Here is a 27,775-nt window from a genome sequence, read left to right as displayed (position 1 = left end):
GATGTATGGAAATATTTTTCTTTACACAAATATTTTCTGGTGTTTGGTTTGTTCCTTTTCGATAGAATTGTTTTTTCCAAAAATAAAGAATTTCCTTTGTTTTCAAGGAAACTCTCTCTCTCTCTCTCTCTCTCTGGGTGCTTATAGTAGGTAGGGAAATATTTTTCATGAAAGACATATTTTCCAGAGTTTGTATTCCTCATTTTCTATGGAATTATTTTTCCAAAAAAAAAGAAAAGAATTTTACTTCAATTTCTATGGAATTAGCGCACGTGCGTAGTTTAGACCGTTAGACACGAGGGCACAACACAACAATCTCCTCCCTCGCCACGTAGTGTCTATTTCCATTTTCCACCATTAAGCACGTGCCTAGTTTTAGACCGTTGGAGGTGGGGCACAAAACAAATATCACTCCCTCTCCATTCTCCAAGCAGTTTCTATTTCCATTCTGGACCCGTCTCTCTCTGTCTCTGTCTCTCTCTCTCTCTCTCTCTCTCCCCGCCTCAATCCCATCTTCCCATCTCTCCATCTGAAATTCAAAACCCTAATTCCTTTCCGATTCTTCGCCTATCGTCCTTTTTTTTTGTGCTGTAGCCGATTTGGTTGTAGGGTATCTCGTTGAGGGCTTTACCGGGAGCATAAATTCTGCAAAAAACATACGGAGAAGGGTTCGATTTTGAAAACTTTTTAGGGTTTCTGGGCAACGAGGTTCGATTCGGATTTAAGGTTGATTTCGCCTGGGCAGAAAAGGGGAGCGATCAAGCAAAAGCAAATAATCCCTTGAGTTTGGGGGATCTGCTTCGATTGTGAAAAGTTTTTAGGGTTTTTGAGCAATGAGGTTCGAATTTGATTTAAGGTTTATTTCTCCATGGATACTGGGCAGAGATTGGGGGATGCTATTCTTGCAAATGGCCACAAGAATAATTGAATCCCACAAGAATAATCGGGATTCACGAGCGGCTCTTCTTCTACATTAGTCTCGCCAAAGTAAGTTCTCTTTCTCTCTAATTCCCTTTTTGTGACCTATTATATAATCTATCTTGTAAATTGCTGCGAATTTTGATTTGTTATTTTTTCATATAATCTTCTCCTAAATTTGGGTAAATAATTTTAAGACTTTTTAAGCTTTCTTGATTTATATTTCTAGTATAATTGTCTGTTTTTGAGTTTTGAAAGGGAGATTTTAACTTCTCTTTATCTCTAATTCCATTCCCTTTTAGAAATTAGGGTTCCTAACCATTCAAAAAAAATAATTAGGGTTTCCTAACCCTAATTTTCCCTTTTAGAAATTAGGGTTTCCTCAGCATAGATGTTGCCTTTTCTTGATTCCTTCTTTCTTTGAATCATGGCTAATCTGTGTTATAATTACATTCTTGAGACTAATTATATAATCTTTATCGAAAATTGGTTTTATTTTTTATTTTTTATGTTCCTGGGTAAGTAATTCGAGGACTGTTTTAAGCTTTCTTTTCCTTGAAGCTATCAAAATTAGGCAGTTCTTTTCCTGGAAATGATGGAAGAAAATGTTCTTGATAGATATTACAAGTATAATCGTCTAGATTCGTTCTTACTACAACAAACCTAGATTTCTTAGATTTGTTTCTGGATTGATGGAAGGTAGAAAACTGTATTGTTTTTTTTTCTATTTGGATTTTATCGGTCCATAGCAAATGATTTGATGTGTTTTAATTTAGGGTTTCAATTTGTTTTTCATCGTTTCGATTCTAAATTACGGCTTCCAAACCTGGTTGTGTTGGGTCTCTGATTTCTGTTTCTCATATATCTTTATTTCACTTAAGTTGGGTCTTGTAACTAGTGGCTAGTCTGGTTCTCCAGTTTTTGAATTTTGCTGTTATCTTCTTTATGAATTGATTTTTCGTTCTGTTGATTAGGGTTTTGAGTTGGACGTTGTTATTAATTAAGGTTTTATGTGATTTTCAGACGGAATTTGAAGATGGCCAGTGGGCTTAGTGAATCTGCAAGCAAAACCCCACGCCAAAGATCTTCTTGCCTCGGGTGTACAAATGGCTCCATCTTCATGTACATTCACAAGAATGCCCGGTCTGTAAAGCAATATTCTTCTTTGACTCTTACTCAAGTAAGAGTATCAGATTCTTCTTTGACTGCTGTTGTTTTTTATTGGTATTTTCACAATCATTGCTTCTTTTATTTCGTTGGTAATGTGGTTGTTGAAACTTGTATGGAAAATGGGAATTTTTAATGCGTTTGTAAATTTCATAAGGAAAATGATATCAGCACAACCATGTTTTAATAGTTGCATGGTCCAGCTTGTCTTTTCTCTTTAAACGGGGTTTTGAGAGCTTTTTGGGAACTGTAGTAACATTTTGACAGCTCTTTAAATACTAAAAGGCAAGATGCTTTAGTGGAAATATAATAACATGGTAATACTTCGACTGATATTATTTCCCTTTTCATAAACTCCATTCTTAGGTTTATTTTTAATTATTGTTAAGAAATTTCATGGTGATTGCTCTGCCCTTTGTTTCTAGGATGTGCAATCTGGGGATCATTATCATCTGATGTCAATTGAATGTTTTCCTAAACGGCATGCAGTATGTTCTCTTTATTTTGAACCTTCACTCTATGTCAAGTGATGGTGATCATGTACCAATACGATATTTTTTGCTGTTTGAATGATATTTTTCTCTTTGAATATTCTAGCACGCTGGTAGACTAGAAAAGATCCACTGTATGTTCCATATTGTTTAGTAGCATAATGCCATTTATAGCATTGGTTTTGGAGGTGTTTTCTAGTTTTTCACTTTTTCCTCCAATTGTAGGCACAAACAGAAGATATGATGATCACTATAGTCAATGCCATTCACCAAGTCACCTCCATGAAATTTGGGCATTTGGCTGCTAGGCTTTGGATGCTTTGCTAGGGTTTTAGGCCATTGCCAGTTGGATGATGCCAACTGGGTCGCTCTTGTATTTAGAATAATCTCTATTAATTTACAATTTTACATGTCAATTTGAAGCTATAAACTTTTGTAATTAGTCTAATTGGTTATAATTAGTAAAAAGTGGGTATAATTTACTCTTTAGTACGAGAAGCAATGAGAACACGCTGAATTTCAATGCCACTGATGTGAAACATTTATAGCTATTAGTTGAGAATGATGAGTAATGACTAACAACACTAAGCATTTACATTTGCATGCTTGTTTGAGAACTGAGCGTTTAATGCTTGCTTTAGAACTGAACGTATAAACATTTATAGCTATTAGTTTGAGAATGATGAGTAATGCCTAGCCTGATAAGCATTACCATTTGCATGCTTGTTTTTTGTACAAGAACTAAATGTGCGGAAAAAAAGTACCTAGGGTTGACTTCTTGCAGTGGTAATCACTATTCATTGTGAGGGGTATACTGCAAGATGCATTCATGCTGAAAGCTCACGCCCTTATTAGTATAGGCTTACTGATAGGGGTATCGAGACTAACACGGTAAAAATTAACATTTGCATGCTGGTTTGAGAATTTAACGTTTAATTCTTGTTTGAGAATTGAATGTATTAAACAAAGGCTATTAGTTTGAGAATGAAGAGCATTAACAATGACTACCCTGATAAGCATTACCATTTGCATGCTTGTTTGTTGGTACAAGAACTAAATGTGTGAAAAAATGTATCTAGGGTTGACTTCTTGTAGTGGTGATCACTATTCGTTGTGTGTGTGTTGGGGGGGGGGGGGGGGTGGGGGGCGTACTACAAGATGCATTCATGCTAAGCTCACGACCTTATTAATATAGGCTTACTGATATAGGGGGTATCAAGATTACTGCTAGGGAAAGTTTAAGATTTGTTTTTTGTAGGTTGCCTGCGACAAAACCTGGGACCTCAAGGTTGAGGGCCAGATCCTCAACCATTGAGCTACAGGCCCAATCCCAAGGAAAGTTAAAGTTGCTAGGCAAAAGACTTACTTTCTGTGATAGGAAGGAGGAGCGGGATGAGGAACCCGATGGCCTATCTTATTCAGTCTATGTTGATCTTTCACCCCTTCCCTAAACAGATGCCCTACCTGATATATTACATATCATTCAACTAGCCCGAGAATTACATATCATTCAACTAGCCCGAGAATGGGATGAGTTTGATGGCCTTGCTTATTCTGGCGAGTGGATTTGATATGCAATTGCTGCTTCCTGAGGGCGAACATTGATTCCCTACCTGACCGTCAAGTGGACAGGAGTTTCTCGACTGTAATTCCCATGAGCAATAAATAAGCTCATGGATTCGAACTCATTGTATGTTGATCTCACCCATGCCATGTAAACGGATGCCCTACCTAATCCATTTCAAATCATGCCTCTAGCTGGGCTTGAATCCTCGTAACTTGAAGCAACTCATTGAACTACCGTCAAGTAGTTCAATCGAGTGGACAGGAGTTCCTCGACTGTAATTCCCATGAGCAATATGGTCATGGATTTGAACTCATTGTATGTTGATCTCACCCATGCCGTAAACGGATGCCCTACCTAATCCATTTCGAATCATGCCACTAGCTGGGCTTGAATCCTCGTAACTTGAAGCAACTCATTGACAGGAGTTCCTCGATTGTCATTCCAATGAGCAATATGCTCATGGATTTGAACTCATTGTATGTTGATCTCACCCATGCTGTAAACGGATATGCCCTACCTAATCCATTTCAAATCATGCCACTAGCTGGGCTTGATTCCTCGTAATTTGAAGCAACTCATTGAACTACCGTCAACTAGGTAGGAGTTTCTCGACTCTAATCCCTACAAAAAATTAGGCCAATGAGAAACATTTTTGCATATAAGATGCTCCAAGTGTTTTTTCTCTTTGATTTTCCCCCTCAACTACTTTGAGATGTTGGGTCGTGCAACAGAAAGGTACATGGTATATATTTTTAACTATTTTAAATGTAACATTTTACTTTATAATTTTTAGGGTTTTGTGGTGCCGGTGCCTGCAATTTATTATTTTTATACTTTTAGAATTTTATTTTTCATTTACATTTGTTACTTATTTAATTATTTGTTGTTTTTCTAGTTTCTTTATTTTTTTTATTGTTTAATATTTATTAAATGTGTGATTTTCATATTTTTTGAATTCCAATTCTTTTAGATTTTCTGATTTGTAGTTTTTTTTATTAGTACCCCAAATTTTAGAATAATTTTTCGTCTCTTTTTTAAAATTAATCGCTTGGCTTCCTCAGGGCCGTGTGAAGCTTAGCTTGCTTTAGCAGCCACGTGATGATTCAAGTTCGTGTGGTAGGTGTAGAATTCAGTTCACCAATTGTGAAACGTTTAATTACTTGAATTTGTTGCATACCTGTGTAACGCTTTTAGACCATTTGATTTTGTTGTTTTTTTTATTAGTATTCCAAATTTTATAATAATTTTGGGTTTCTTTTTTATATTTTGTCACTCCTTTTGTTTTTTAAATTTATCTTATCTAATTATAACATTTTTATGGTAATTTTAATATTTTTTGTGTTTTGTATTTTGTATTTTAATTGTTTATTATTATTTGTGCTTCTTTGCATTTGAAATTATTGGTTAGTTTTTTGCTTTTGGTTAGTTTTTTGCTTTTGATATTTTCATGATTAAGAGTCTTTTACTTTTATGTTTTTATTGTTTTATATAGTAATTTTAATTGTTTCTTTATTATTTTTATGACATTTGAAATTTATTGTTACCTTTTTTTTTTGGTATTTTCATGTTTAAGTGTTTTTACTCTTATGTTACTTGTTATGGTTTTATTTTGTTTTTTATATTTTCATACTTAAGTGTTTTTTATTTTTTAATTTTATGTTGTTATTATTTTGTTTTTTATTATTTTCATATTTAAGTGTTTCTTTTTAGTTTTATGTTTCTTTATTATTGTACTTATATTCTATTTTCATTTTGGAAGGTTCTTTATAACCCAAGTAGATTCAAAAATTGTCCTTTTTTATTAGTTTTATATTTTTTCTATGTTTAATTTATTTCTTTAAAATTTTACTCTATTTTTTTATTTTCTATTACCATTGAAAAAAAAACAATTTAAATTTTTTACTAATTTTTTGAACTTTTAAATTTTGTTTTTTGATTACCATTTGTTGCTTTGTGTTTATAATTACTATTATTATTTTTTTAATAAATTTAGAATCTTCCTATTTTTTTTTCTAATTTTAATATTATTAGTTTAAATTTTGAGAGTTTGGTATTTTTGTACTTCTAAAATTTTATTCTTCTTTTACATTCGTTAGTCTACACTTCACACTTCGATTTTAATCTATTTCATTTTATTCACACTTCGATTTTGCGATGTTTCTAGAATTTTTTCTAAATGATTTGTTTTTTTATATTTTGTGTTCTACTAATAATATATTCATTTTATGTTTTCTTAGAAGGTTTTTAACATGCATTTCTTCAATTCTGTTTCAACTTATGTTTTATTGGAGAGGGGGTTATTGACGATTTTTTATGTTTTTTTCTGGACTGTTATTGATGATTATTTCTTTTAATATATTTCTTATGTGTTTCATTGTTTCTGATCATTCAGGAGAATATGTGACAATGCAAAAAACACAAACGAGCAATAAAATATTAATATCAAGAATTATTATATAGTTATGAATAATAACAAAACTGCAAAAGTAAAAAAATTAAAAGTATCGGAAAAAGGGGTTGCATAATATTGAAAGTTATGATAATGTAAGAAGTATGAAAAACTGAAAACGATGCACAAAAATAGTTAAAATTCTTAAAAAAATACAATTAAATAAGACAAAAAACACAAATGCGTAACAAACAAAGACCCAAAAATTGTTATAAAATTTCGAATACAAATTAAACATGAAAATAAAAAATCTAAAAGTATCATAAAAAGGATACTTAATTTAGAAAATTAGAATTTAAAATTATGAACAAATGGAAATTGGCAAAATAATTTTTTTTTTTAATTTTCTCAGAATTTTAAATTTTAATTTTTAAACTTTTAAATTTTATTTCTAACCTCTATGATTGGTGTGAACTTTACATTCTTTTTAGTTATGTTTTTAGTTCATAATTTTTTTGATGTTTTAACAATTATTACAACATAGCAAATATAATAAAGAAATAAAATTTGATAAAAGCAGTTGATACTTAAACTAATAATATTAAAATTAAAGACTAAAAGACTTAACCAAACAAACATAGAAGAAATATGCTTGTTAACTAGGTCATATTTCTTTTATGTTTTGATTAAGTTTTTACGTTTTTACTTTTATTATCATTAGTTTTTTTTTAATTGTTTTTCCTAAATTTTATGTTTATATTACATTTGCTATTTGTAATAGTTATAAAAATATCCCATGAAATCATGAAATAAAAAAGTAACTAAAAATAATGTAAAATTTGATGCCATTCATAGAAGTTAAAAATAGAATTTAAAAGCAAAATAATTAGAATTTAAAATTATGAAAAAATTAGAGTATTTTATTTTGTTTAGTTTCATTATTCACTAAATGTATGATTTTCATACTTTTAAATTCCAACTAATCTATATGTTTTTTTGAAGATGTCCAACTATCTATATTATTTCCCCCCTTTACATTACTCTTAGAATTTTTATTTGGGAGATGATATTTTCACCCCTCTTGCATTACGTGCACACACCCCTCATAACCTGATTTGACGTGAAAAGTGGGCAACTTTATGTCAAATCACGGTATAGGTGCGGCGGGGGTGGGTGGGGGGGGTGCAAGTACTGCAAGGGGGGTGAAAATATCATCACCCTTTTTATTTTTGTAGTCTTATATTAGTATTATTCAAAATTTTATAATGACTTTTGAGTCATATTTTCACATTATAATGTTTTAGCAAAATTATAAAAAAAATGTGCTTTCTTTTCTATTCCACACATTCTTCTGAATGATAAAAGACTCAAAAATTTTAATTATAATGTTTTGATTCAAGATACTCTAGGAATTATTGCGACTTTTGTTTTGCGATTTTTATATGTTTTTTCCTAGTATATTTTGTTTGCTCGTTTTTTTACTTTGTCTTATCTAATTATGACATTTTTATCGTAATTTAAATTATTAGTGCTTGTATTCTATTTTTATTTGTTCTTTTTTTTTTTTGCATTTGAAATTAATTTTTACTTTTTAAATTATGTCTTATTATTTTGTCTTTTGGCAAATAATATTTCCTTGTATATTGATATTTCATGTTTAGGAGTTTTTTACTTGTTATTTCTTCTTTGTTTTGTTTAATTTTAACTATTTTATTTTAATTTTGTTTAAAATTTAAAAGTTTTATAATTTTTACTTTTTATGTTTTATTTTCTGACCCCATTTGAAAACAAAGTTTTATTTTTCTATTACATTTATTTTTTTAATGGACATTTGTTGCTTTGTACTTATAACTTTCTTTGAGTTTTTTCCTATCTAGTCGTTTCTCCTTTTATGATTCTGTAATATTTCAAATTTTATAATAATTTTGGAATTTTGTTATATTTTTTTACTCCTTTGTTTTTTCAATTTATTGTATTATATTTCCTTATGTGTGAATTTAAGAAGCTTTTACTTTTATATTTTTAAAGGGATTTGCTAGGGTCCATCGCAAAAGGCATTTCGCGGCTGATCTGTTGCATGTCAGACCAGCCACCTCGTGAATGAAGACAACAACTTTTGTGTCTCCATTCACGAGGTGGCTGGTCTGAAATGCGACATACCAGCCGCGAAATGCCTTTTGTGATGGACGTTAACAATTCCCATTCTTAAATGTTCTTTTTATCGTATTATATGTATGTATTCTTTTTATTTACTTTTTAGTTTGAACAATTCGATTTATTTTTTTCTTTTTAGTTTTTATTAGTTTTGTATCTTTTTATCATTTTTAAACTATGTCATTTTATTTACATTTTGATTTTGTGATATTTCCAGAATTTTTCTTAATGATTTGTTTCTTTTATGTTTTAAGTGTCTTATATAATTTTCTATTTATTTTTGTTTATTCTTATTGATTTGTTTCTTTTATTTTTAAGTATTTTATATTAGAGGAATGATAGAATGAACGGGGAACCCTTGTAAAAAACCGCTTTCAAGGGTGCCCCGATTGGTCAGTTTCATCAAGTGCATTTAAGATGACGCCGAAAAAAGTGGATGGCGCAGAAAAATGGAAACGGCTTTGACTTTTGCTGAAACTGACCAATGGGGTTTGATTTTTGAACGGGCGCGCCGGCGCCCTTCATTCTATCATTTCTCTTTATTTATATCCTATTTATGTTTTATTTATTTTTCTGAAGGGATTTTATATTCTTTTTAGGTATTATATGTAATCTTTATTTGGAATGTTATTTATAAACTCATCTAGATTCATTGTTTTTTTTTTGAAGGATTTTTATATTCTTGTTATTTATTTTTATGTAATCTTTATTTTGGAATGTTCTTGATAACTCATCTTGATTCATAGGTTTTCACTTTTTTATCGGTTTAATATTTTTCTGTTTTTAATTTATTGCATTTTATTTACACTTTGATTTTGGGATGTTTTTGGAATTTTAATTTTTGTATTATCAATTTGTTTCTATTTTATTTTTTAGGGTTTTATATAATATTCTTTTTTTGAATGGTGGTTTTATATAATATTCTATTTATATATATATATATAATTTTATTTCAGAGGTTTTTTATATTTAGATTTAAAGAGTTTTCCTTTTTTCTATTTTGGTCTTATATTTTTTATTTTTCAAACAATATCATTTTGTTTATTATCTTTTTTGCGGGGTCTGGAGAGGGCTAGATGTATGCAGCCTTACTTTGCAGAGTGTCTGTTTCCGTGACTCGAACCTGTGACCACCAGGTCATAATGGAGCAACCTTACTGTTGCGCCAAGGCTCGCTCTCTCGGTTACTTTACATTTATAATGATCTCTAATTTTTTGTGTTTATTATTATTATACTGCTAAAATTTTGAGGAATGCTTGGGTCAAGAGCTAAAGAGTCGCGTGAAGACACACGGGCAAATGATTAGAACACATAACTTTAAAATTCGAAAAGGTAAAAGATCCACCCTTTCTTCTGCACACTCCCTCCTCTTTTCTCACCACTGTTCAAAAAGGTAACACCTCTCTGTCTATCTCTGTCTCTTTGTCTCTCTCTCTCTCTCTCTCTCTCTCTCTCTCTCTCTCTGTGGCATTCTGTTTTGCTTCAGTCCTCTAAACCTAATTCCTAGCATCAAATTCATCTTTTAATCTTACAGTGACGAAAATGATCCATGCAGACGAACCCAACTAGTGTCAGGATTAGACTTAGTCAATTTGAGCCGAGTAGATCCTTTCACCTTCTTCATGAAAATTTTCTAAAGGATTCATTAGCTGTGACCCAACTAGCTTGGGACAAAGGCTTAGTTGAGTTGAGTTCAGTTGAGCATTCATCTTATAATCTTACAGTGATGTTTAAAAAAGCCTAAACTAGTGACATTGCCCATGTTTTGGGACTCCCCTTGTACTAAAGAGGCTAACACATTCCCCGGAGTACTGATAGGATTTCAAAATCCGTCTCTAGAGATTTCAAACAAGATTCCTGTTGGATACTCCTTGTTTAATTTCGAGAAAATACGATAGTGGTAGTACAACCAGAGTGTTGATAGGATTTCAAAATCCATCTGTAGAGATATCAAACAAGATTCCAGTCGGATACTCATTGTTAAATTTCTAGAAAATACGATAGTGGTAGTACAACCAATTTAATTTCCATTGACCCACTTAGATGAAATAGAAAGTGTAAGTAGACCAAAGAAGAGAAGAACGGGATCTGGCAAGGGATGTTTTTCTTATCTGTAGTGATGATGATGGTTTGTTGGTCGGGCTTGAAAATCTGCTGCGAAATCGTTTCGGACATGAAGTTGGATCGATGGACCGATTTAGAGATTAGCTATTGACCTGCATTTGCAACCTCTGGAATGCCATCTGTGGCTACTACACACTATCCTGAAAACCCATCCAATCACCTCCATGGTGGCATACTCACTAGCCTACAAGCCCACATTCGCCATGGTGGCATGCTCACTAGCCTACAAGCCCACATTTGCCATGGTGGCGTGCTCACTAGCCTACAGGCCCACATGCTCACCAGCCTACAAGCCACCCTTTGCCCATGGCTAAGCCATTTTTTTTAATGGCATCCGTTGCCAAGCCATTGAAACCTGTCAGTTCCCAAACCCGTATGTTCTTTACTTGGATATCAGGGGTCTCATTCCGGGGCTTAGCAGTTCCCAAAACATCTGAGTTTTGCTGCATCAGTACTACCAGCCTACAAGCCACCCTGTCCCCATGGCCAAGCCATTTCTTTTTTGAATGGCATCCATTGCCAAGCCATTGCCAAGCCATTTCTTTTTTGAATGGCATCCATTGCCAAGCCATTGAAACCTGTCAGTTCCCAAATCTTTGTTCCCAAACCCGTATGTTCTTTACTTGGATATCAGGGGTTCTCATACTGGGGGCTTAGCAATTCCTAAACCATCTGGGTTTTGCTGCATCTCAGTACTACCTATTTCTTGTGCAAGCTCCATGCTTACCGGGATCTTCCTCTATGGTTATAAGTGGTAACTTACCTCGGGTGTCTAGCGCAGTCAATGAAATTTCACAGCCATTGAAGCTCTTTATCAAAGAGAGGGAGGGAGAAAGTGAGGTTGTGTGTGAGGAGAGAGACAGAGGTTTTACCTGTTGACCGATTATGGAGTTAAATCCATTAATAAAAGAGGCAAATATGCAAAAGAAAATGGACAAATCTTTACTTTTGGTATTTTAGCTGCTTTTCCCTAGCATTCCTCTTAAATTTTATCTCTCTCTCTCTCTCTCTCTCTCTCTCTCTCTGACTTGCTTGTTGTCTCCACGTTTCTGGTTTTGAATGAGCAGCAACTTCGCCCGCCTTCAAAGATTCAAGAAGGTATGTCATTTTTCCTCCTCATATTTCCCTCTTTTCTTCTTCTTCTTCTTATTTTTCCTTGAAAATTTTCTTAGTTTTGTCCCTCTTGTTATTCCTAGTGTTTTTGTAGTAGATTATCTAGAATCCAAATTTTCAAGTTCTTAGTTTTTCCCCTCTTCTCCCAAATCCAGAGTAATCCAAATTTGTAGCGAAACATGGAAAAATTGGTTTTATCTTCGCAGTTAAAACAATTCCTTAATTTGATGCCATATGGGATCACGGCCTGAGGCTAATAAATCAAAGGCTGATGATGAAATTTCAGCTGTAGTGAATACCAATGAGGACAAAAGACATAAAATACGACTGAAAATCTCAAGCAAAAATGTCAAAATAATAGACCGGGATGAATTCACCCTTCAATGTGCCACACATGCAATGGAAGAGAGGACAAAAGCAATACAATAAGATTGTTCCAATAATAAGATACTCAAAAAATAACCCGGGATGAATTGGTTTTATCTTCGCAGTTAAAACAGTTCCTCAATTTGATGTCATGGGATCACGGCCTGAGGCTAATAAATCAAAGGCTGATGATGAAATTTCAGCTGTTGTGAATACCAATGAGGACAAAAGACATGAAATACAACATTTAGTACGACTGAAAATCTCAAGCAAAAATGTCAAAATAATAGACCGGGATGAATTCACCCTTCAATGTGCCACACATGCAATGGAAGAGTGGACAAAAGCAATACAATAAGATTGTTCCAATAATAAGATACTCAGAAAATAACCCGGGATGAATTCACCCTTCAATGTGCCACACATGCAACGGAAGAGAGGACAAAAAGAATACAATATGATCAGTCCAATAATAGATACTCAGAAAATAATCCAATCAATAATGATGCCATCAAGATTAATCGCAAATATTAAATCTAAGACCGATGGCAATTTGGGGGGGGGGGGGGGGGGGGGAGTATAACTTTTACAAGTATCGCAGCACTCTCTCTTCCTCGCATAGGTGGATTAGTTCACATTAAATGTTAAGTTGAGATATTCTCCTTATATTCTAGGTTCGAAGGCCACAACACAGATAGAATAAATTTCCTCTCTTTTGATCAGACGACCTAATTGACCAATGTCTCACTTCCTCGCATAGGTAGATTAGTTCACATTACATGTTAAGTCGAGATATTCTCCTTATATTCTAGGTTTTCGGGGCACAACACAGATAGAATAAATTTCCTCTCTATTGACCGGACGACCTAATTCACCAATGTCTCACTTCCTCACATAGGTGGATTAGTTCACATTAAATGTTAAGTCGAGATATTCTCCTTATATTTTAGGTTTTAGGGGCACAACACAGATAGAATAAATTTCCTCTCTTTTGACCAGACGACCTAATTGACCAATGTCCACAAGTAAGCAATAATACGACACTAGATTTTCAGTAATGTGGTAACTTGTAACCTACCATCTGTATGAATACTTCAAGTTGTTTGTCAAAGATACATAGAATTGCTTTGATTTGATTAATGTAGCAAAAATTCTAGTAAGAAGCATAGGATGCACCTACTCTACGCATGAGCATGTGCTCCCTAACATATGATAACATCAACCATACAACTAGTATATTCTACACATCCCTAAAGGTTAACAATATTCAATTGCATTATTAATGATGACTCCTTAGTCAATTGAAGTACAAAAAATTATTACTAATAGAAAGCAACAAATGTTTGCAATCATTCAAATCTTATCATAGATCTCAAAAGTGTATCTCTTTAGATAAAACATTTTAATTAATTCTAAAGATCTTTTATGACTAGTTTCTCATTGCCATCTAAGCACCATAGAGAATTGTCTTATGTTAATACGACGAATTATACTTTTCAAATGCATTATCTTTTCTTCCATTAATTGATATTTTATTTGATATTCTAACTTGCATAGATCATAGGGTTTAGAGCTGGTATGAATTCAGTTGGATTTCTGTTCAAGTTTTTTCGTAAGTTACTCCATTTTTGCAATTTCAATTATGTCATTCTGGATATTAGTGTTAGATTGAGACTGATTTGCTGGTTATAGGGTTTAGAGCTGGTATGAATTCAGTTGGAATTCTGTTCATGTTTTTTCGTAAGTTACTCCATTTTTGCAATTTCAATTTTGTCATTCTGGATATTAGTGTTAGATTGAGATTGAGACTGATTTGCTGATATTAGTGTTAGATTGAGACTGATTTGCTGATTATAGATTGAGACTGGATATTAGAGTGATTCTAATTAATAGATTGAGACTGATTTGCTGATTTTAGGGTTTAGAGCTGGTATGAATTCAGTTGGATTTCTGTTCATGTTTTTTCGTAAGTTACTCCATTTTTGCAATTTCAATTATGTCATTATGGATATTAGTGTTAGAGTGATTCAATTTAATAGATTGAGACTGATTTGCTGATTATTCTGGATTTTTTTAAATTTTAGTTGTTGCATTACATTTATTTTAGAGCTAACATTTTTCTCAGCATGTTTATGCAAATAGTAGTTGTCTTTTCTTGCTAAGCTATATGAAATATAAAGCTTATATTGAATTCATCACTAAACTGAGATAAATAGGTTCTGAATTGATTCATCACTATAAATAGTAGTTGTCTTTTCGAGGATCTAACAAGTCACTCAATTTGAAATTTTCAATGTTTTCAAGAGTTGGCGAGGGATTCCTAAGCTGACAACCTGACGGCATGATCTTAATTCGAGGGTAGCAACTCATGCGATACCACAAACAGATAGCTGTAAAATCAGTTCAATCGAAACTTTCAATGGTAGGGTAGCAACTTCATTGGTCAATTATTTTGGTAGGGAAAACAAATCTTACACAAAACATGTCCATAAAACAAAAGAATCGTTAAGAATATGTTAGTTTTGATTTGTTTTCTTCATAATCTTGAGAGTTGCCCCGTTTTCCTAGAAGTAGAAACCAAGAAATGAGATGCACTCATGCGATCCCACAAATAGAACACTAACAACAAGGGAAATAGGGAGTGTGATAAGAAAATCCACAAACAGATACTAGAGTTTCCTCTATTTTTTTCATAATCCGTATGAACTCCCCCCCTCCTTGAACCCAAGAAATGAGATGGGCGATGTGATCTTCGAATAGAGCTGCCCAAACATGTCTATTTGTCTGATAAGGTAATGCCCAAACGTGGAGAATTTTTTATATTTTCTTCATAAGCCCTGAGCCCTCCCAAGTTTTCTTCTACTCAAAGAAATGAGTCGTCTTTCAATTTCTATTCAGAGAATAGAGCTGCAGAAACATGACAACACTAACCACTAGATAAATAGGAGGTGTCTAATAGAAAATGCACCGACAATAGAGTAGGGTTTTCTATCTTTTCTTCATATTCCTTGAGGACTCCTATCTAAGAATATGTGGGTTTTGCTTTGTTTTCTTCATAATCCTAAGAGTTGTCCTATTTTCCTTGAAGTAGAAACCAAGAAATAAGATGCAATCATGCGATCCTACAAACAGAACACTAACCACAAGGGTTATAGGGAGTGTGATAAGAAAACAGTTTAAGTTTTCTTCTACTCAAAGAACCAGCATCTTTAGAGAACCACGTATCCATGTCCTCGAAGGGACAATCTTCTTTTTTCAACCAAACGCCTTTAAATTCTACGTTATTTAGTTCGAGCAGAAGGACAATAATAGCTTCCCTGAGAGCTATAGTGAGAACACATACATCTTCACCTATGCTACTGACCTCCATCAGCCAAGATTTTAGAGGACCGCATATCCATGTCCTAGAAGGGACAATCTTCTTTTTTCAACCAAACGTCTTTAAAGTCTACGGCATTAAGTTCGAGTAGAAGGACAATAATCGCTTCCCTAAGAGCTATAGGGAGAGCACATACATCTTCACCTATGCTACCGACCTCCATCAGCCAAGATTTTACCCGATTCCAATCTTCCTCAGCGTTCTCTCTTAGCCAAGCCCAAATTCCTCTCTGCACCCCCGGGGATTGATTGGAGTTCTATCCGTTCCGTCCAGATTTGCTCATTGACGAATAGCGGGTCAGTCCTCTTATTCTCAAGAATACTGTCCTCAATGGCATCATTCATACCTTCCTCTGAGTTCTCGTCGCACGAAGGAGGATTTTCCTCCTGTAGATTCTCTGCCTCTAACTCCCTCCCTTCTAGAATTTTCGAGTATCATCCCTTCCCTTGCTTTTGTTTGCCCCTTAAAAACCATATTTCTCTAGTTTGTTGTTTCCCTAAGATTCCAAGCTTCTTTAGACCATATTTCTCTAGTTTGTTGTTTCCCTAAGATTCCAAGCATGCTTAGACCATATTTCTCTAGTTTGTTGTTTCCCTAAGATTCCAAGCATGCTTAGACCATATCTTTTTACAGACCATGCATTCGGTCTCCTCCTAAAGTTTATAAAATAGCATTTGGAGCACCTCCCCAGCCCCAAGCCTTCCTTCCTCTTGCTAGCAGCGATATCTAATCTCGTCTCTCAGTGACTTTTCTGGTATGCCATTGTTGACTCATTCGCTCTGGGAATCTCCATCCTCTGGTTTATATTTGCTTCCCTCTGGCTACCTTACCATCGCCAAACGTTTCTATCCATCGGGCATTCTATCCAACTCTGTGATTCCACCTCTCGCAGGTTTCTCTCGCAGCATCTCAATCATATGCCTAAATCTGCATGATGACATTTTTTACTTTTATGTTTATTTATTATTCTACTTCTATTTTTTTTTTATATTTAATTTTCATTTGGAAGGTTCTTTGTAACTCAATTAGATTCATAATTTTCATTGATAATAGAAAGGCATTGGGGACCAGGGGTCCCGTCGTCCTGTTTGTAGTTGTCCTGCTTTACAAAATCAATTACAAAATCAATAAAACTGGAACGGGCATACCCGGAACCAGGGAAAAGTATAGCTTCATAATTTATTCCTTTTTATCTATTTTACATATCTTCTATGTTTAATCTATTTCTTAAAATTTTACTATTATTTTATTTTCTATTACCGTTATTTATTTTTTAATTATTTTAGAGTCTTCTTTGTTTTGTTAAGTTTTATTTTTTATAATTTTAATATGGGAAATGAAATATTCGTTCCTTCTGATCACCAGGAACACCCTCTATCAATGTATCAGTGGCTAAAGAGAGGGAGGTTGTTGTACTTATGTCAGAAGAATTCAATGCCCCTGATTGCCACAAACACTGACGTTCCTAGTGATCAAAAGGGGCGGATATATCACTTCCCTTTAATATTATTTAGTTTATATTTTTTAGAGTTTAATATTTTTGTACATTTTAAATTTTATTTTATTCTTCTACTACATTAGTTACCCTACGATTTTAATATTTCATTTTACTTACATTTCGATTTTGTGATGTTTATAGAATTTTTTTAATGAATTGTTTCTTTTATATTTTGTGTTTTACTTTATATTCAATTTATGTTTTTTGGAGGGCTTTTCCGTGTATATATTTTTTAATTTATTCCTTTTCAATTTATGTTTATTTGGAGGCTTTTTACATATACACAAACTCAACTCAACTCAACTCAACTAAGCCTTTGTCCCAAACTAGTTGGGGTCTGCTAATGAATCCTTTAGAAAATTTTCACATAGGGTTTTTACATATATATTTTTTAATTTAATCCTTTCAATTTATGTTTTTTTAGGGTTAGTAACGATTTTTTTATGTTTTTTGGAGTTTGTTAACAATTTTTTTTTGTTTTTTAGGGTTATTAATGATTTCTTTCTTTTAAATGTATTTCTTGTTCGTTAAATTATTTTTCAACATTTAGAAGAACGTTTGCAATAGAAAAAAAACATAATTTAAAAATGTTATATTTAAAAACATTATTCAAAATATAAGAATGTTTGCACAAAAATATAAAGAAGGTACAAAAACAACATATAAAAACGTTATATTTAAAATAAGGCATTGAAGAATGAGCAACAAAATATAAAATTCCAAAAATTATGATATAATTTCAAATATTGATAAAATAAGGGCGGCCCAGTGCACGAGGTTCCCGCCATTGCGAGGTTTGGCGAGGGCTAGTTGTACGCAGCCTTACCACCACCACTCTGCTTTGCAGAGAGGCTGTTTCCGTGACTCGAACCCGTGATCACCACGTCACAATGGAGTAACCTTACCGTTGCGCCTATGCTCACCCTCTTAAAAAGAATTCTAATACTAATTAAAGTATAAAAAAGGGGATACGTAAAATTAGAAAAAAGTAGTTGTCGCAAGCTGTTTTTCAAAAAAAAAATTCAAAAAGAAAATACAAAAGTAAAAAATTGAAAGTATCATTTTAAAGGATATGTAATATGAAAAATTGAAACTATCATTTAAAAAAAAAATTACAAAAGTGAAAAATTGAAAGTATCATAACAAAGGATATGTAATATGAAAAATTATCATTTTAAAGTTAAAAATTATACATAGCAAACAAAATACGAAGCACAAAACGTATTTAAAACTCTAATAAAAATTTTATAATTATTGCAAGCAACAAAATAAAACACACAAAAATTGTTATAAAATTTTGAATAGAAATAAGCCTACAAAAAAATCTAGTAATATCATAAAAAGAATACTTAACATACAAAAATAGATTTTAAAAGAATGAAAATTTAGTGAAAAATGAACTACACAAAAAAATTTAATCTTTTTTTTCCAATGTTAAATTCAAAATTTTATTCTTTTAAATTTTATTTTTCAATTCTATGAATGGTGTAAAGTTTACATTCTTTTGAGTTACTTTTTTATTTCATAATTTTATTAGATGTTTTTACAATAATTACAATATAACAATGTAACAGAGAATAAAATTTAATAAGCAGCTAATAGTTAAACTAATAATATTAAAATTAAAAACTAAACATTTAACCAAACATAGAAGAAATATGTTTGTTACCTAGGTCATATTTCTTTTAAATTTGGTCGACTTTTAGTTTTTAATTTTAATATCATTAGTTTAAGTTTTAATTGTTCCTATTAAATTTTGTTTTTTTATTACATTATTATGTTGTAATAGTTATAGAAATAACCAATGAAATCACGAAATAAAAAAGTAACTAAAAATAATGTAAAATTCTATGTTATTCATAGACGTTAAAAATAGAATTTAAAAGTATAATAATTAGAATTTAAAATTATGAAAAAATAGATTTTTATTTTTTTTGTTACATTTTCACTAACTCGTAACTAAAAATAATGTAAAATTCTATGTTATTCATAGACGTTAAAAATAGAATTTAAAAGTATAATAATTAGAATTTAAAATTATGAAAAAATAGATTTTTATTTTTTTTGTTACATTTTCACTAACTCCACAATTTTTATACTTCTAAAGACAAATTTTCTATATTATTTATCCGTTTTATGATTTTTATTATAAAATGAAGTCCCTTTTTTACAATACTTAAAAAAAAAATTGGTTTTTTATTTATTTTTTGTTACATTTTCACTAACTGCACAATTTTTATACTTCTAAAGTCAAATTTTCTATATTATTTATCCATTTTTTTGATTTTTTTTATAAAATGAAATCCCATTTTTACAATACTTTAATATTTTTTTAGTTTTTGTAGTTTTATATGTTTTTTTTTCAAACTTTTGAGTCTTATTTAATTGTAATGTTTTTAGCAAAATTATAAATATTTTTTGTGCTTTGTTTTCTGTTGCACATATTCTTCTGAATGATAAGTACTTGATGCCTTGTTGGATTCAAGATACTTTAGGATTAATTGTGAGAATTTTATCAGTTTTTTCTTGTACTATCGCAACTTTACAATGTTTCTTCTATTAAAAAAATTTACAATGTTTTCAACGAGTTTTTTAAACACTGCACTCATCATATGAAAATGATTTGGGACGCTATATTGGGACAACCTATATTTCCACACCTTGCATATAGACCAATCCTCCTGCGAAGCCTGGCTCACATGCAGCTTGCGCATTCAAACAGAGGCTGTCTTGGTCTAGAATCCCTCCCCCGACATCTTTCTAGAACTTCGTCAACAAAAGAGGAAAGGAAAATGCTAAAAGGAACATTATGTTTACACTCCTTCGTAAAAGACATTGGGCGGACCTATGATTTGATTAAAAACCATATGTTCGGCAAAATGCTGTTGAGAACACCTTGATCAGATGATCCTATGTCCTTGTTCCATCAAGCCTCATTTAGAATTCTGCCACGATAGTTTAATACTTATGATTGGACAATACACAGCATTAGCGACCGTGTACTTTAATACTTATGACTGGACAATACTCAGCATCAGCGACCCTACTTACACTAGAATTGAATTTTTTCCAGGGCTTCTTGTGGATAAATTAAAGAAGACTAAGATGACAACGAAACAGCTTTATGTGACACCCTCAACGGCTTTTGGTACCAGCAGATACTTATTTTTCTGAATTATTAGAGCAACTTCTTATCAATGTAGCTGTGGGTACATCTATGCAAATGAATCAAATTGGCTGATAGTTTAATGTATATGATTGGACAAAACACAACCTTAGCGAACTATTCAAAAAATAAAACTAAAAAAATGCACAGCCTTAGCAACCCTGTAAGTATCATTGGAATTGAAATCCAAGTGGTGTATCTAAGTAATTGTCTCTAATGGGCCTTTTTCAATTGGCTTCTTTTCATAGGTTGAGAAGGGGGTTTAATGTTGAACTTGCTGGAGGAAATTCTTTGCATCGATTGTATTTCATCGCCAATCATTTGATCCTGGTTGAGAATAAGTATGCCCAGAATTCCCCTGATAAGATATGATGCTTTAAGATTCCAACCGAGAGAGTCCATCCGCCATATAAAGAATGTTTGGCTCATGGCTTTGGCAAACATATATGCAATTTGCATGGTGATGGACATGAGAATGCTACAATCCGGCTTGTAAGCTGTAGCTTTTCCTAGATGAGGGGCAATCGACCTCTATATGCTTATACATTTGAAAGACCAAAATGGATGCACTCTTGCTTGACTAGTATTATCGTTCCATGGAGTAGGAAATTAAGATGAATGCTCAAAGTTCTGAGTAGTCATTTGCAATTTGCATGGTGGGGTGGACATGGGAATGTTAAAATCCTGCTTGTAAGCTGTAACTTTTCCTAGATGAGGGGCAATCGACCTCTATATGCTTATACATTTGAAAGACCAAAATGGATGCACTCTTGCTTGACTAGAATTATCGTTCCATGGAGTAGGAAATTAAGATGAATGCTCAAAGTTCTGAGTAGTCATTTGATCCTTACGGTAACTCAATGTAATTGATGTGAATCTGCATTTGTCTTCTGCACTAGATAATGCAATGAACAACAATTAAACATGATCGTGTGTGGACTGCATGAGTACTATTTGAACATAGCATAGTCTGGTATACCAACCCACGAAGTAACTTGTGACGGGATGTTGCATCTTGTAAAAGTCGACTATCATATGAACTGTATTAACATTGCGCTCCAATGTGTGCTAGTAGGTTTACAATTTGTCAAGTGAGATGTAATACCAATTTATTTTGGCTAAAAAATAAAAGAGTTTCGGGAGATCTTCCCAAAAAATATCTCAGTTCATCATGATCTCTATGCATAATCATTTTTTGAAGTTGAATGTGAAATGAGAATTAATCCCTAAGTTATCATAACCACTAATTAATTGGCCGTTAACATAGTGTGATGACAACGCTTGTTGAGGTTTGTCTTTATTAATAACGAATTATCAAATGAACCTTATCGGAATTGTTCTTCATCGATACTAACTGTCTAAAAAATTTCAAACATCAATTGTACAGAGTTGGAGCAGGAGCAGTTTTGGTGCAACTTCTTGTGAGTAGGGGAGAGGGTGCTACTAATAAAATCCAAGAATTGGAATGCTTAAGATGTTTAAAAGGAGCAAGATTGCAGCTCTAGTTAAAAATCACTCCAACCAAGTTTCTAACAATGACCTTGGGACTTCCTTAACCCATAAAACACCTTCACCAATTTGATATTTCAGTTTAGGTCTCTTCAGTGTGTCTTGGGCCTTCCCAAAGATTTACCGGGGAGTGCACAAAGTAGTGCATTGTGATCATTCTTACAATATAGGTACATGGCAACATAGCTTATGGAGTTCTCTGATATATGAAAAGGGACTAAGCAACACCAGGTTCATTACCATTAAGAGAGAGAGAGAGAGAGAGAGAGAGAGAGAGAAGAAGACGAATACAAGATTCATTTGATATGATGTGTAGGGGTGGTTATTCGGTTATAACCGAACCTAATAAACCGAAATTTGATATCCGAAATAGTTTCGGCTATCAAATTTCGGTAACCGAAACCGAACCGAAATTCCTAAAAACCGAACCGAAACCGATCCGATTAACAATTCGGTTATTGTGGGAGAAAAGAGGGAAAAAAAATGAAAATCTCGGTTTGGATCGGAGAGCTAGGATCATCCGATCGAAATGAATTTTTGAGCACAACCTAATTAAGTTGTGATAAATCAAATGGACAATTTTGATCATCCTACGGAGTGCACATATAGCACTTTTTTCTTGGGAAAAAATGGTTTTCATCCATAATTTCAGTTATTCGGTTAACCGATTTTTTTTGTCGAGATAACCGAATAACCGAATTTCCAAAAAAAAAAACTGAAACCGAACCGAACCGACCGAACCAATTCGGTTCGGTTCGGTTCGGTTCGGTTATTCGTTTATAACCGAATAATGAACACCCCTATTGATGTGGAACCAGGCATTTCACTGTTGGCTGGGGTTTGAAAATCCAAGGAATGAATTTCTATGATTCCTCTCTAGGGGTGTAAACGAGCCGAGCCGAGGCTTGGCCAGGCTCGGCTCGTTGAGCTCAAAAGCTCGGCTCGGGCTCGACTCGAGCTCGAACCAGGCTCGGCTCAGCTCGGCTCGGCCAGGCTCGCGAGCCTTACCGAGCTCGGGTTATATTAAGTACACACCCCTCATCTTCCCTGGACAGCCCTATCTAGTGTAATTTGACTACTTTTTTTACACTATGGGGGGGTGGTCCAAGTAACAAATGGGGTTCCAAAAATGAAGTGACATATTTTGCCTCCCCCTTTCACTCCTTGGATAACCCTTTTAGTGTATATATTAATATATAATATATATATTTAAATATATTAAATTCTTAATGAGCCTTAACGAGCCGAGTCGAGCCTGGCCTAAATCGGGCTCGGCTCGTTAAGCTTAACGAGCCTGGCAAGCCGGCTCGGCTCGGCTCGTTAAGGATTCGAGCCGAGCTTTTTCCGAGCGAGCTTCCGAGCCGAGCTCGAGCCAGCTTCCGAGCCGAGCCAAAATTGTGACACCCTTATTTCTCTCATTCAAAGACAAGGGGTTCTAGTGTCTCACATTATAGCAATGGTTTCCTGGGCTCACCCATAGCTTCACATTTATGGTGGCATGGAGTCCATATGGTGTGGCACCCATTATGTAGATTATGTTTACTGTCATTGCAGGTTGAATGGATAGCTGTCTAAAGGACTGAACTTTGATCTTATCTATTGCAGTATTGCCTATATTTTGACAATATGAAGAAATCAGGCATTTCACTGTTGGCTGGGGTTTGAAAATCCAAGGAATGAATTTCTATGATTCCTCTCATTCAAAGATAAGGGGTTCTAGTGTCTCAGATTATAGCAATGGTTTCCTGGGCTCCCCCATAACTTCTTATTTATGGTGGCATTGAGTCCATATGGTGTGGTGCCCATTATGTAGATTTTCTTTACTGTCATTGCAGCTTGAATGGATAGCCGTCTAAAGGACTGCACTTTGATGTTATCTATTGCAGCATTGCCTATATTTTGACAATATGAAGAAATCACTGATTTAAGTATATGTACTTGTTTACTTTTCACGAGTTCATAGTTTTTTTATTTTCGGTGAAACGTTTCGGTGAAGTACAAAATTTCACCCGAAATTTCAGAAATTTCGGTGAAACGTTACGGAGGTGAAATTTCAGTGAAATTTTTACAAGATTTCGTCCGAAATTTCGTACTGACACCGAAATGTTTCGGTTTCGCTGATGACCGAAACCGAGATTTAAAACCTTGTTCTACATGAGGAAGAAGAGATTGAAGAGGATGTTAACCATAGAATAAGAGCAGGTTGGTTGAAGTGGAAGCTTGCCTCAGGAGTTCTTTGCGACCGTAAAATCCCTACCACAAGTTGAAGGGAAAGTTCTATAAGACAGCTGTGAGGCCAACCATGCTGTATGGCTTAGAATGTTGGGCCACCAAGAAGCAACATGTGCATAAGATGAGTGTCGCGGAGATGCGAATGCTTAGATGGATGTGCGGCCACACAAGGTTAGACAGAATTAAAAATGAAGACATTCATAAAAAGGTGGGGCTGGCACCAATTGAGGAGAAGAATAGAAGATGAGAGAGCACCACTTAAGATGGTTTGTGCATATCCAACGTAGGCCTTTGGATGCTCCGGTGAGAAGAGCCGACTCGTGCGAAATTGATGGAGTAAAAAGAGGTAGCGGCAGACCGAAAACAACTTGGGTAGAAACAATGAGGAAAGACTTGATAGCTAGGAACATAATAGAGAACATGACCTTGGATAAGATAGAATGGAAGAAAATGATCCACTTAGAAGAACCCAACTAGAGCCAGGATTAGAGCCGGATAGATTCCTTTCACATTCTTCATGAAAATTTTCTAAAGGATTCATTTTGCCGACCCCCCAACTAGTTTGGGACAAAGGCCTTGTTGAGTTGAGTTGGAGTATAGCAGGCAAAACTAATCAACATCACTATTGGCAAAGTGCCCTACATGTTGGAAAGTCACTGGATAACCCTCGATATTAATCCAAAATCTTTTTGATCACATCGGCCGATCTCCATTGATAGTGCACCCCCTACTTCATCCAAGGGATTGCGTCAAGGTCCCTGTAATCCGCCATGGGAATCCCAGCTAGCAAGGCATGTACTTCTGCCGCGTTAGCATCTGTTCGACCTAGTGGGCCGAAAAAAACCCACTTGGTGGGCACCATCCTTGTTGTGAGTAAGACCCCTCACGCTCGACAGGCATAGGTTCCCAATACGGGATCTGTCAAAGTACAACTTAACCAACCCAGTAGAAAGGGGCAACCACTTCGAGGAGTAGGTTTAATGGACATGATCCTGCTTATGCACACCTCTACTGAAAGTAGTCTAATTGTGGATTCAGGTATAGCTCCCCGACGTTTCACAGGCGTATCCGTTTCGGAACGGAAACGCGTTTCCCATTCCCCAAGGACGTTTCCTGCTTTTATGTGTTAGACCCCAGAACTCGTCATTGTTTTATCAAAAAAGTTTAGGACAAAGGACCAAATCTCTTGGGCCATTCCTACATTGAATGAAAATGTGATCCGCCTTTTCTTCTGCTAAAGGTACATGGCGCAGCAGGTGATGAATATTTTAGGCCCCACCCTACAATGTATATCCGTCACTGTCTTGCAGGTCCTCACATCTCATCAATGTCAACGTCTTTGACCTTTTTAACAGGTGATGGATATGTTAGACCCCAGAACTCGTCATTGTTTTATCAAAAAAGTTTAGGGCAAAGGACCAAATCTCTTGGTAGGTTTAGTGGACATGATCCTGCTCATGCACACCTCTACTGAAAGTAGTCTAATTGTGGATTCAGGCATAGCTCTAAAGTTTGGGAGGACTTCGGCCCAGTGCACAGTCGATTATAAAACTTGTTGTTGGTGGACATGATCCTGTTGTTGGTGGTCATGATCCTGCTCATGCACACCTCTACTCAAAGTAGTCTAATTGTGGATTCAGGCATAGCTCTAAAGTTTGGGAGGACTTCGGCCCACCCAGTGCACAATCGATGATAAAACTTCTTGTTGAATAGAGCAACTCTTCTTAGCCGATCCTTTGAAGACCCCCTATTCCTTTCTTTCCCATATAGCCCAAAGTGAAGTGATAAGGGCCAAGAACCACAAAATCTAGCCCCTCCGTGGCCCAAAGGGGCAAAAGTTCATTCCCCAAATAGATTTGTAATATGGTCTGGGAAAACCAGGCTGTTCTAAAAAAGTTTAGGACAAAGGACCAAATCTCTTGGGCCATCCTACAATGAATGAAAATGTGATCCGCCTTTTCTTCTGCTAAAGGCACATGGCGCAGCAGGTGATGGATATTTTAGGCCCCACCCTACAATGTATATCCATCACTGTCTTGCAGGTCCTCACATCTCATCACAGTCATAGTCTTTGACCTTTTTAACAGGTGATGGATATGTTAGACCCCAGAACTCGTCATTGTTTTATCAAAAAAGTTTAGGACAAAGGACCAAATCTCTTGGGCCATCCTACATTGAATGAAAATGTGATCCGCCATTTCTTCTGCTAAAGGTACATTGCGCAGCAGGTGATGCATATTTTAGGCCCCACCCTACAATGTATATCCGTCACTGTTTGCAGGTTATCACATCTCATCACAGTCACCATCTTTGACCTTTTTAACAGGTGATGGATATGTTAGACCCCAGAACTCGTCATTGTTTTATCAAAAAAGTTTAGGACAAAGGACCAAATCTCTTTGGCCATCCTACAATGAATGAAAATGTGATCCGCCGTTTCTTCTACTAAAGGCACAAGGCATATGGCGCAGCAGGTGATGGATATTTTACGCCCCACCCTACAATGTATATCCGTCACTGTCTTGAAGGTCCTCACATCTCATCACAGTCACAGTCTTTGGCCTTTTTAGCAGGTGATGGATAGGTTAGACCCCAGAACTTGTCATTGTTTTATCATAATTGGACTGTGATTAGATCCTTGAACATCCTTGGTTCTTTTCTACAAAATATTCAAGTAAATTTTGCCATCATCTTACTGTAGATATTTCATGCAGAATGTTAGGTTCCTTGCCAATTTTCTTACGGAATCCGGGATTATCATCAAAAGAAGCCAGGTGAGCACAAAACAATAACTGAGGCTCGAATGTCTTAAGAGATTATCTTTCTTCAGTTGTTTCTGTTTTCGTTTGTGCAGACCTGCATTAGTGCCAAAGCTCAGAGGAAGGTTGGTCGCATGATCAAGATAGCACGAGCTTTTGGTTTGATGCCTTTCACTATGATGGTAACAATACAACTGTGGAAGATCTTGATGAGGATTACAAGTTTGATGATTATGATTACACTCGTATTCCAGTTCATACCAACGCAAAGGAGGACCCCGTTCTAGATTTATAATTCCTGCAAGTTGACAACTCATCACCTGAGAATAAATATCTGGGTGGTTGAGAAATTAGAAAAATGTGGCACACCATTTGTTTTCCTCCTTGTAATGACTGTATTGACGTTGGAAGGGAGGTGCAGTGCAAAAATGGTGAGAAATGACTATTTACTATTTATTTGAGGATTTGGATTTGGACTCGCACCATTTTTTTGGGTATGTATACGATGGAAGCTAGGAAATAGTCATTGAATGGACGGTGAGAAATCAGAGAAATAATAGTTTAAAACATCTAACCTTTACGTCTTCTCCAATAGCTTAAGCTTTTGGAGTAACTGGTTGTTGCATATGGTATCAGAGCAAATACCTCGGTTCAAATCTACTTGATAGCAAAATCCAAATGCAAACCCAAAAGAGGGGCCATATGTCACGTGTAGGCCAACCCTAAAAAAGAGGGCCCATAATGCAACTAACACCCACAATTTGACATAAGTAACTACCTAATAACTTCTTTCCAACTACAACACATACACTGAAAATAATTCTTAAAACTATTGTCCGTGCTGCCACTGAACCTAGTTTTACTGTTACAAGAAATAGCCGTTTAATTGTAATGCTGTCATAAGATTTTCTATAAAAGTTTCTCGTTTAAAGATTGATTCCTA

The 27,775-nt window shown here is 34.5% G+C and overlaps 1 protein-coding gene across 11 annotated transcripts; it reads left to right on the top strand.

The window, feature by feature from the left end:
• The first annotated feature begins 452 nt into the window (after positions 1-452).
• LOC143879392 (uncharacterized) lies at positions 453-27,317 on the top strand. Of its 11 annotated transcripts, none has more exons than XR_013251280.1 (5): positions 453-987; positions 1,942-2,061; positions 25,429-26,657; positions 26,788-26,847; positions 26,928-27,317. XR_013251280.1 is itself a non-coding variant. In XM_077381754.1 (5 exons), the coding sequence occupies exons 2-5, from the start codon at positions 1,955-1,957 to the stop codon at positions 27,117-27,119; spliced, it is 459 nt and encodes a 152-aa protein (XP_077237869.1). In that variant the 5' UTR covers positions 453-987; positions 1,942-1,954; the 3' UTR covers positions 27,120-27,317. The 11 variants fall into 11 exon arrangements, 2 of the variants coding, with proteins under 2 accessions (XP_077237869.1, XP_077237870.1); XR_013251276.1 differs by having other exon boundaries at positions 1,942-2,098; positions 25,429-26,646; XR_013251274.1 differs by having other exon boundaries at positions 1,942-2,098.
• Positions 27,318-27,775: the final 458 nt, after the last annotated feature.

This window comes from Tasmannia lanceolata, unplaced genomic scaffold, assembly GCF_043159265.1.
Source record: "Tasmannia lanceolata isolate RefF3 unplaced genomic scaffold, GAP_Taslan_0.1 ptg000006l, whole genome shotgun sequence".
Taxonomy (NCBI): Eukaryota; Viridiplantae; Streptophyta; class Magnoliopsida; order Canellales; family Winteraceae; genus Tasmannia; species Tasmannia lanceolata.
Note: the sequence above shows the minus strand (reverse complement) of the source record. Positions and strands in the feature narration are given on the sequence as shown.